General features: G+C 43.3%; 1 protein-coding gene across 2 annotated transcripts; it reads right to left on the reverse strand.

Moving 5' to 3' along the window:
• Nucleotides 1-3,326: 3,326 nt before the first annotated feature.
• LOC109885804 (5-demethoxyubiquinone hydroxylase, mitochondrial) lies at nucleotides 3,327-8,182 on the reverse strand. 2 transcript variants are annotated; one of them, XM_031799737.1, is made up of 8 exons: nucleotides 7,993-8,182; nucleotides 7,454-7,635; nucleotides 7,088-7,202; nucleotides 6,679-6,818; nucleotides 6,176-6,244; nucleotides 5,548-5,626; nucleotides 5,187-5,221; nucleotides 3,327-4,438 (listed from the first exon to the last, which is right to left on the reverse strand). In XM_031799737.1, the coding sequence occupies exons 1-6, from the start codon at nucleotides 8,087-8,089 to the stop codon at nucleotides 5,549-5,551; spliced, it is 681 nt and encodes a 226-aa protein (XP_031655597.1). In that variant the 5' UTR covers nucleotides 8,090-8,182; the 3' UTR covers nucleotides 3,327-4,438; nucleotides 5,187-5,221; nucleotide 5,548. The 2 variants fall into 2 exon arrangements, with proteins under 2 accessions (XP_031655597.1, XP_031655598.1); XM_031799738.1 differs by lacking the exon at nucleotides 3,327-4,438 and having other exon boundaries at nucleotides 4,471-5,221.
• Nucleotides 8,183-10,738: the final 2,556 nt, after the last annotated feature.

A 10,738-nucleotide genomic window follows, 5' to 3' on the forward strand; every position in this document is an offset into this window, starting at 1 on the left:
AAACCATAAACAATTAATGAACATGCACCTGTGGAAAGGTCGTTAAGACACTAACAGATTACAGACAGTAGGCAATTAAGGTCACAGTTATGAAAACATAGGACACTAAAGAGGCCTTTCTACTGACTCTGAAAAACACCAAAAGAAAGATGCCCAGGGTCCCTGCTCATCTGTGTGAATGTGCCATTGGCATGCTGCAAGGAGACATGAGGACTGCAGATGTGGCCAGAGCAATAAATTACAATGTCCGTACTGTGAAAGGCCTAAGACAACGCTACAGGGAGACAGGACGGACAGCTGATCGTCCTCGCAGTGGCAGACCACGTGTAACAACACCTGCACAGGATCGGCACATCCGAACATCACACCTGCGGGACAGATACAGGATGGCAACAACAACTGCCCAAGTTACACCAGGAACGCACAATCCCTCCATCAGTGCTCAGACTGTCCGCAATAACCTGAGAGAGGCTGGACTGAGGGCTTGTAGGCCTGTTGTAAGGCAGGTCCTCACCAGACATCACCGGCAACAACGTCGCCTATGGGCACAAACCCACCATCGCTGGACCAGAAAGGACTGGCAAAAATTGCTCTTCACTGACGAGTCGCGGTTTTGGTGATGGTCAGATTCTCAGTGTTACACCGAGGCGGAGGGTCCGTCATGGTCTGGGGCGGTGTTTCACATCATCATCGGACTGTGCTTGTTGTCATTGCAGGCAATCTCAACGCTGTGCGTTACAGGGAAGACATCCTCCTCCCTCATGTGGTACCCTTCCTGCAGGCTCATCCTGACATGACCCTCCAGCATGACAATGCCACCAGCCATACTGCTCGTGATTTCCTGCAAGAGAGGAATGTCAGTGTTCTGCCATGGCCAGCGAAGAGTCCGGATCTCAATCCCATTGAGCACGTCTGGGACCTGTTGGATCGGAGGGTGAGGGCTAGGGCCATTCCCCCCAGAAATGTCCGGGAATTTGTAGGTGCCTTGGCGGAAGAGTGGGGTAACATCTCACAGCAAGAAGCACATCTGGTACAGTCCATGAGAAGGAGATGCACTGCAGTACTTAATGCAGCTGGTGGCCACACCAGATACTGACTGTTACTTTTGATTTTGGACCCCCCTTTGTTCAGGGACACATTGTTCCATTTCTGTTAGTCACATTTCTGTTAGTATCAGTTGTTGAATATTATGTTCATACAAATATTTACACGTTAAGTTTGCTGAAAATAAACGCAGTTGACAGTAAGAGGACGTTTATATTTTTGCAGAGTTTATTATCACAATTCCAATGATATTCAACTCCTAATTGTTGCACAAAAAAACATGAAACCATGTGCAAAGCTGCAAAGTCATACACTGAACGAAAATATAAGCCGCGACAGGCAACAATTTCAAAGATTTTACAGAGTTACAGTTCATATAAAGGAAGACAATCAATTGAAATAAATAAATTAGGCAGTAATCTATGGATTTTACATGACTGGGAATACAGATATGTATCTGTTGGTCACAAATACCTTAGAAGTACCTAATGTGACCACCATTTGCCTCATGGAGCGCGGCACATCTCCTTCGCATGGAGTCGATCATGCTGATGATTGTGGCCTGTGGAATGTTGTCCCACTCCTCTTCAATGGCTGTGCTAAGTTTCTGGATATTAGCGGGAACTTGAACATGCTGTGTACACGTCAATCCAGAGTTGTGACATGTCTGGTGAGTACGCAGGCCATGGAAGAACATTTTCAGCTTCCAGGAATTGTGTACAGATCCCTGCGACATGGGGCCATGCATTATCATGCTGAAACATGAGGTGATGGCGGCAGATGAATGGCACGACAACGGGCCTCGGGATCTCGTCACGTTATCTCTGTGCATTCAAGTTAACATCATAAAATGTCATTGTGTTTGTTGTCTGTAGCTTACACCTGCCCATACCATAACCCTACCACCACGGGGCACTGATAACGCTGACATCAGCAAACCGCTCGCCCCCACACAACGCCATACACACTGTCCGCCATCAGCCCAGTACAGTTCAAATCGGGATTCATCCATGAAGAGCACACTTCTCCAGTGTGCCAGTGACCATCGAAGGTGAGCATTTGCCCACTGAAGTCAGTTATGACACTGAACCAAGACCCTGGTGATGAGTGTGTGTTTATATTGTATTTTTGTTTGATGTATATTAGTAGCTAATTAGCAATTCTCTTGCCAGATATCCGTAAGCCTATTAGCAGCGTTTGCCAAATGCACGGCTTGCAGAGACGCTTTGTTTGTCCAACCCTCAGATTTATAGACTGTTTTGCAACAAGAGCTAAAGCTGGAACTTTATGATTGATGATGGGTAGCCTATAAGTCAGCGTTTATTAATACTGAAAGAGAGTCATTGGCGGTTCAGATAGGTACACTTGTATCTTTATGCTGTGATATCATAAGGTATTAAAAGGTACATGAGAACATAGTACCAAGGAAGAGGGGAGGGGGTATGGACTAGGTCACAGAGCAAACCAATCCATGTCAGTCTGTGTATCCCATCATGCCAAAAAAAGACTTCACCTACATACATACAGTTGAAGTTGGAAGTTTACATAAACTTAGGTTTTCAACCACTCCACACATTTCTTGTTAACCAACTATAGTTTTGGAAAGTCGGTTAGGACATCTACTTTGTGCATGACACAAGTAATTTTTCCAACAATTGTTTACACACAGATTATTTCACTTATAAATCACTGTATCACAATTCCAGCATCAGGTTGTGGGGTTGCGTTGCTGCAGGAGGGACTGGTGCACTTCACAAAATAGATGGCATCATGACGGACAATTATGTGGATATATTCAAGCAACATCTCAAGACATCAGTCAGGAAGTTAAAGCTTGGTCGCAAATGGGGTCTTCCAAATGGACAATGACCCCAAGCATACTTCCAAAGTTGTGGCAAAATGGCTTAAGGACAACAAAGTCAAGGTCTTGGAGTGGCCATCACAAAGCCCTGACCTCAATCCTGTAGAAAATTTGTGGGCAGAACTGAAAAAGCGTGTGCGAGCAAGGAGGCCTACAAACCTGACTCAGTTACACCAACTCTGTCAGGAGGAATGAGCCAAAATTCACCCAACTTATTGTGGGAAGCTTGTGGAAGGCCACTCGAAACATTTGATCCAAGTTAAACAATTTAAATGCTATGCTACCAAATACTAATTGAGTGTATGTAATCTTCTGACCCACTGGGAATGCGATGAAAGAAATCAAATCTGAAATAAATAATTCTCTCTACTATTATTCTGACATTTCACATACTTAAAATAAAGTGGTGATTCTAACTGACAGGGATTTTTTACTAGGACTAAATAATTGTGAAAAACTGAGTGTAAATGTTTTTGGCTAAGGTGTATGTAAACTTACAACTTCAACTGTACATACATGTGCGTTTCTGTTTGTGTCGTCATAAGTCATAAGTCACACAGCTGGTGTGTGCCAGCTGGCCCGCTCGGTGATTTACTATTACTGCTAATAGTACGCCGGGTGGATGGGTAAATACGTTTGAGTAGTTTTGTCCATCTTGGGGTAGTTTTGGAGTAGTTTTGTCCATCTTGGGGTGTGTGCCAGCTGGCCCGCTCGGTGATTTACATGAGGGGGGAGGGGCTATTTTTAAGGCAGAGGGCACAAAAAGAGCACAGTTACAGCATGTTAACCTTTAGGGTCAGGTCTGATATGTAAACCCACCCCATCTAAAAAAAAACTCCTCTGAACTCATGCTGGGGAAAATAACTCCCTGCCTGAGAACCAGCAGCCTGGCCCCAGTGAGAAATGACTCCTTAGTGGGCTGGTAGGGGCAGAAAACAGCTGGGGTACAGGTGGCGAAACACACACATACACACAATGCCTAGTGAAGTTTAAAGGGACGTTACACTTCCAAATTAAAGTTTGTTAGATTTTTTCAGACATCTACAGTAGTCTCATGTCAAGACAAAAGCATGTCTCTCGACATTGGGGCAGAAAACAGTTCAGCAGGCCGTTCATGGGCCTTGGCTGGGGGCGGAAACAGTTCAGCGGGCCGTTCATGGGCTTTGGTTGGGGGCGGAAACAGTTCAGCGGGCCGTTCATGGGCCTTGGCTGGGGGCGGAAACAGTTCAGCGGGCCGTTCATGGGCCTTGGTTGGGGGCGGAAACAGTTCAGCGGGCCGTTCATGGGCCTTGGTTGGGGGCGGAAACAGTTCAGCGGGCCGTTCATGGGCCTTGGTTGGGGGCGGAAACAGTCCAGCGGGCCGTTCATGGGCCTTGGTTGGGGGCGGAAACAGTTCAGCGGGCCGTTCATGGGCCTTGGTTGGGGGCGGAAACAGTTCAGCGGGCTGTTCATGGGCCGGCAGGGGCAGAAAACACATAAGTGGGCTGTGGCTTGGATGTCAGAGGCACCCTCTCATACAGAGCAGGATCGGTACTGTTGAAGAATAATATACGTCAAAAACATGATATCACACTGTTCCTTTCGACCCTCTTTATTACACCAACAACAACGCAGCTACTTTGTATTCTCTCTTTGCTACTTTACATTCTATCGTAGACATTGCACGTGGAATGAAGGTCAATATGTCTCTCTGTGCTAACTGATGTGTACTATAGCCTGCATCGGAAGTGGCTAGGGCAGATCTCAGGCATTAGGTCAGTATAGAACATACTATAAGGACACTTCAATCCCTATAGTCAATACAGGGGTCTCTGGGGAGTAAACTGAACCACCGGAACACTTTTCTCTGCAGCGCTGAACGGCATAGATTAGCTAGACCCCCCTGCCAGCACCCGTCAGTTGTCAATCCTTCTTTCACTCTGATCTAATGTACTGGAACAGCTGTGTAAGAGGCTTAACCATTCATCTGGACTGACAAGCCATTGTTCATTGTGATTTATGACACATAATGTGTGAAAGAGGATAGTTTGTTGAAAGGTATGGTGATGGTGTGACAATGCCAATATCGATATGTCCTCGGTAGAGATATGTTAGACATTTATCTTTTGGGGAATAACAAAGGCATGGGGGGTTGCAGTGGAAAGGTGATTAATCATTCAAACAATTAAACCTGACAGATAGGTAATTACAGTATGTAGTACATTACTTAGTATCAATGATGTTACAAAATGAAATTGATAAGGAAGGTAGGTTCCAGCTCTGTCAGTGATGACCACAATACCTTAGTATAGCAGGATAACACACTATCCCCATCACCTAGACCAGACAGAGGGTAGAATTACACCAACTTTCCCACCAATATCTCTTTGACAACTTGCTTATTCTAGGATTCCAACTCAGAGGTTTCAGCATTGAGCTGGTACCTATATGGTTTGGCTGCTAGTGCTAGCATTGAAGTAAATGACAACATCTAGGTTACAATTGGACAAAAAACAAGTCCTTTTTGGGAAAAGTGCACTGACTATTACATTGTATAAAGTAGCAAGGTTCACTTTACTAATACAATTTACAAATCCATTTACATCACTTAAATCATTATATTTTTTAGAAAACCATCTTTGAGAAACTGAATTAATTATTACTTTATAGGCGCTGAGACACAAATATTGCGGCTGTGCAGCCAAGTTGTATTGCACCCTTCAAAAGCTTGTATCCGGGTAGCTGAAACAAAAGAAAGAAAACACTAGAAAACCTTTATCAGAAGAGTTCAAAGCATATGATGTTTGACAGTAAGCAGTGAAGGAATGTAACACCACAGTGTTCCCAAGCCGCATGCAATCTTTCCCACCATGACCCAGTTTTGGAGGAATCAAAGCATTTGAGTGGGAGATAATGAGACGGAATCCCTTCCTTGTTTTCATGGAATAAATTTAAAGGAAAACCCATAATGATCCAGGGACAATAAACCACAACATAAAAAGACTGGGAAACACTGAGACATCACTATGCAACAACAACATAACACAATAACATCATTATTGACCGATCATGATATATTGCTTGCTTGATTTTTGCTCGAGGCGCTTGGAGATTCTATGGAAAGCACTTTAGAAATGTAACAAATTATGATTCATTATTATTAGAACTGAACTCAATTAAGGTTCACTCCACCAGCCATAGCTGTTGTCAATAACAGCGTAACAACAGAAGCTTAACCAAAGGATTAAAATAAAGTAAAACCTAAAGATCAAAGTGGGAAAGAGGGCTTACAGATTCAGCATCGTGCTCCAGTCCTGTATCATGATGTTCCATCTCATCATCTCGGAATTCCTTTATTAACTGTATGGAAAATAAATGGCCACATTCACTTCTCAGAAATCAAGACAACAAACACTCAAGACAAAGTACAGTATGCATTATTAAATTATAGGGGTAGGGTTTTACCTGACCAGGAAAGTATGAGGGTCCTCACTAGCTACTATAGCCACAAAGTCATAAATCCAACCCATTTCTACAATTTCTCTTCTTGAAATCTGATTTTAAAACCTACCCTAACCACACTGCTAACCTTATGCCTAACCTTAAATGAAAGACCAAAAAGCCTACATTTGGCCTTTTTGGCTGTGGAATCTGACTTTGTGGCTATAGAAGCTACTGTAAACCAAGTAAGAGCCCTAGCTGGGGCACAGAGTTTTTCTTGATAGAGCCCAGAGATGTTCCTGGTCAGGAAAAACTCCAGGGCCCATGGTACGAGGGATGGTTCATTATCTTACTTTTAACAGCTCTACGTATCTGTCTGGGTCCTCCTCCATGAGGGCTCTGATCTGGCTGTTGTAGTGCTCTGAGATGCTCTCCTCCACAGCCACAGTACAGGCCATGGCCCCTTCTTTACCCAGTAGAGCGGTGCCCGCTCCTGCGGGGACACACCACAGAATATGGTCTATCCCCCAAGTGCCATATGTATCATACTGTTGTATTGGATTATTGTCTCATTGCAACAGAACTCACAGACACAGTGTACATTACAATGGCACTTTTTAAGTACTTACCTACAGACTCATTTTAATTAATTAAATCTAGGCTACTTATTTTAGAATGTAAAATATACATCCATTCCTTTTGTTTATTTGTCAGGCATATGTGACAACTGTTGACTGTATGGAGTGAAGCCTTGTTCCTTACCAAGTAAAAAACCTGCAACGTTCCAGAGGGGCAACAGCAACGTTGGGCGAACTCTGTTCTCTGCAAGGATCTCATTGAATTTGGCAAGATGCTTCTTCTCTTGATCCCACATTTCCTTGAAGCATAGTGAAAAATAATATATAATTGAGGATGCTGGAATGTCAACATTTTGTTTTTGTGGGTCACCAAGCACTGACAACATGATTACATCCATTCACTTTAATTGTTGTCATAAAGTTAACTTTGGGGATACTGGAATGGTAGCCAATCATCTAAAAACCAAAACAAGTAGTTAGGCTATTGTCGTCTGCAAGAATGTAAGAAAAGTAGCTACATCTGTGCATGTGTAATGCAGACTACTTATACCTGAATAAGCGGTCCTGTCTGTGACCTTCCCAACACTGCCATCTGGCCGGCGTAGATGCGGTTGGCACCGTATTCCCCTGCGTGGTCCACCCGCAACATACTGTGCAGCAGAGCCTTCTCTGCTTCGTCGCGCGGGGGCGGTATCACACTGTATGCCCGAGAACTGAGCTGTACTGGTAGTGCTTCAAACAGGACGAAAACGTTTATTAAAATATGTAGCGATTTTACTTTGCAGTCGAACATGTCACCTGCATTACATTTATTTCTGCAGATCAACATAACTGTTAGCTAGAACGACTGAAGTGTCTCACACCTTACAAAAGCACCATGAAAACTAAATGTGAAATTGCCAGCTAAGTTAGTTAACGTTAGCTAATAACTAGCTCTAGCTGCAAAGCTCACTTGAGCTGAATGAGGATGCAAGCAAGACAGAAACTGACCACTGACAAATGATATATTCGTAGGTCAGCATTTATGTATGAACACTGAGCAGACTTGTTTTTAGCATTGTAGCTAGTTAAACAGCATTGAGTGCCTACCTCTGTGCTTCAAACAACATTGTCGTATCCTCAAAGGACTGAAAACATGCGTCCAGTCATGCAATGCAATGTGTGCATTGAAAACGGCTCGTTGCATTGTTATGTGGCTCTATTATTCTGTAATTAATATATGTTACATATGCAGGTTGTCATTGAAATGTGCCTGCTTGTGGAGATGGCGCTGTCAAATGACGTAACTTCTTCTATGGTTTAATAGCGGGCCGCAAATAAAGGTTTAAGGTGCATACTGCCACCTACTGTCCTGGAATGTGTGGTCAATCACGGTTTACATTTAACTCTACGTTGTTATATACAGTGCATTCGAAAAGTATTCAGACCACTTGACTTAAAATTTTTGTTACGTTACAGCCTTATTCTAAACTGGATTAAATGCATGTTTGTCCTCATCAATCTACACACAATACCCCATAATGACAAAGCAAAAACAGGTTTTTAGAAATGTTTGCACATTTATTTAAAAAAAAAGTAAAACAGAAATACCTTATTTACATAAGTATTCAGATCCTTTGCTATGAGTATCGAAATTGATCTCAGGTGCATCCTGTTTCCATTGATCATCCTACAGATTTTTCTATAGCTTGATTGGAGTCCACCTGTGGTCAATTCAATTGATTGGACATGATTTGGAAAGGCACACACCTGTCTATATAAGGGCCCACAGTTGACAGGGCATGTCAGAGCAAAAACCATGCCACTAGGTCGAAGGAATTGTCCGTAGAGCTTCGAGACAGGATTGTGTCGAGGCACAGATCTGAGGAACGGTACCAAAACATTTCTGCATCATTGAAGGTCCCCAAAAACACATTGGCCTCCATAATTCTTCAATGGAAGAAGTTTGGAACCACCAAGTCTCTTCCTAGAGCTGATCCACCGGCCAAACTGTGCAATCAGGGGAGAAGGGTCTTGGTCAGGGAGGTGACCAAGAACCCGATGGTCACTCTGACAGAGCTCCAAGGTTCCTGTAGAAATTGGAGAACCTTCCAGAAGGACAACCATCTCTGCAGCGCTTCACCAATCAGGTATTTATGGTAGAGTGGCCAGACTGAAGCCACTAAACAGTAAAAGGCCCATGACAGCCCGCTTGGAGTTTGCCTAAAGACTCTCGTCATTATTTATGATGAGAAACAAGATTCTCTGGTCTGATGAAACCAAGGTTAAATTCTTTGGCCTGAATGCCAAGCGTCACGTCTGGAGGAAACCTGGCACCATCCCTATGGTGAAGCATGGTAGTGGCAGCATCGTGCTGTCGGGATGTTTTTCAGCAGCAGGGACTGGGTTACTAGTCAGGATTGAAGGAAAGATTAACGGAGCAAAGTACAGAGAGTGACCTGCTCCAGAGCGCCCTAAGAACACAGCCAAGACAAGTGGCTTTTGGACAACTCTCTGAATGTCCTTGAGTGGCCCAACCAGGTCTGAATACTTATGCAAATTAAATATTTACGTTTTTGATTTTTAATACATTTGCAAAAGTAAAAAACAAAACGGTATCAAGAACTACTTAGTAGATCACTCCTATTAGATTTGCCAGAAGATAAATGAATAAATACATACAGTATCTACACTGTGCTAACAAACCTCCAAACGAGCTTCAACGCCATACAACACTCCTTCCGTGGCCTCCAACTGCTCTTAAATGCTATTAAAACTAAGTGCATGCTCTTCAACCGATCGCTGCCCGCACCCTCCCCCCCGACTAGCATCACTACTCTGGACGGTTCTGACTTAGAATATGTGGACAACTACTAATACCTAGGTGTCTGGTTAGACTGTAAACTCTCCTTCCAGACTCACATTAAGCATCTCCAATCCAAAATTAAATATAGAATCGGCTTCCTATTTCGCAACAAAGCCTCTTTCACTCATGCCGCCAAACATTCCCTCGTAAAACTGACTATCCTACCGATCCTTGACTTTGGCGATGTCATTTATAAAATATCCCCCAACACTCTACTCAGAAAAGTGGATGTAGTCTATCACAGTGCCATCCGTTTTGTCACCAAAGCCCCATATACTACCCACCACTGCGACCTCTATGCTCTCGTTGGCTGGCCCTCACTACATATCCGTCGCCAAACTCACTGGCTCCAGATCATCTATAAGTCTTTGCTAGGTAAAGCGATTCTGTCAGCACCCCATTCATATAACCAGAGTCCGAGCACATAAGATTCACCACCTTCTTACACTTTGTTTCAACATTTATGACATGATCTTTCCATGTATATCTCTCATTGAACCATATACCCAAATATTTGAAGGTAGAAAGACTACCGATAGGCTGTCTATTCAGAAACAACTGTATATTAATCAGCAACTTTCTTCTTCGAGAAGAACATACAGCAAGACTTAGCCACTGACAATTTAAAACCACAGTCAATCGACCATCTTTCAACAGCCACTATAGATTGTTGAATAGATTTGGTCACGAGAGACATTCCTTCCCCTCTTCCAAATAGCTCTAAAGTCAGCATATCGGGAAGCCCCAATGCCCCTACCCACATTCGTAAACACATTGTTATTCATAATATTGAATAGGACTGATAGCACTGCCTTGAGGAATACCATTGTCAACTCCATAGGCATTGCATAAAATGGATCCTATTTTAACTCGAAAACAGAGATTAAATATGAAGGCCAAACCCTAGTTATATAACCTCCCACCAATAGCCCGTCTCTCCACATTGTGTCGTAGGCCTTTTCAATGTAAAAAAAGACAGTAGCCATTGGG

The sequence above is a fragment of the Oncorhynchus kisutch genome, linkage group LG20 (genome assembly GCF_002021735.2).
Source record: "Oncorhynchus kisutch isolate 150728-3 linkage group LG20, Okis_V2, whole genome shotgun sequence".
NCBI classification, from domain to species: domain Eukaryota; kingdom Metazoa; phylum Chordata; class Actinopteri; order Salmoniformes; family Salmonidae; genus Oncorhynchus; species Oncorhynchus kisutch.

What these genes read in the sequence shown, in the direction of transcription:
- LOC109885804 (XM_031799737.1), bottom strand. Translation starts at nt 8,089, where the DNA reads ATGCAACGAGCCGTTTTCAATGCACACATTGCATTGCATGACTGGACG. An exon ending in CGTTGCAGGTTTTTTACTTG is followed by an intron (nt 6,819 to 7,087) that starts GTAAGGAACAAG and finishes GTGTCCCCGCAG; the next exon opens with GAGCGGGCACCGCTCTACTG. An exon ending in GATACGTAGAGCTGTTAAAA is followed by an intron (nt 6,245 to 6,678) that starts GTAAGATAATGA and finishes TTTTCCATACAG; the next exon opens with TTAATAAAGGAATTCCGAGA.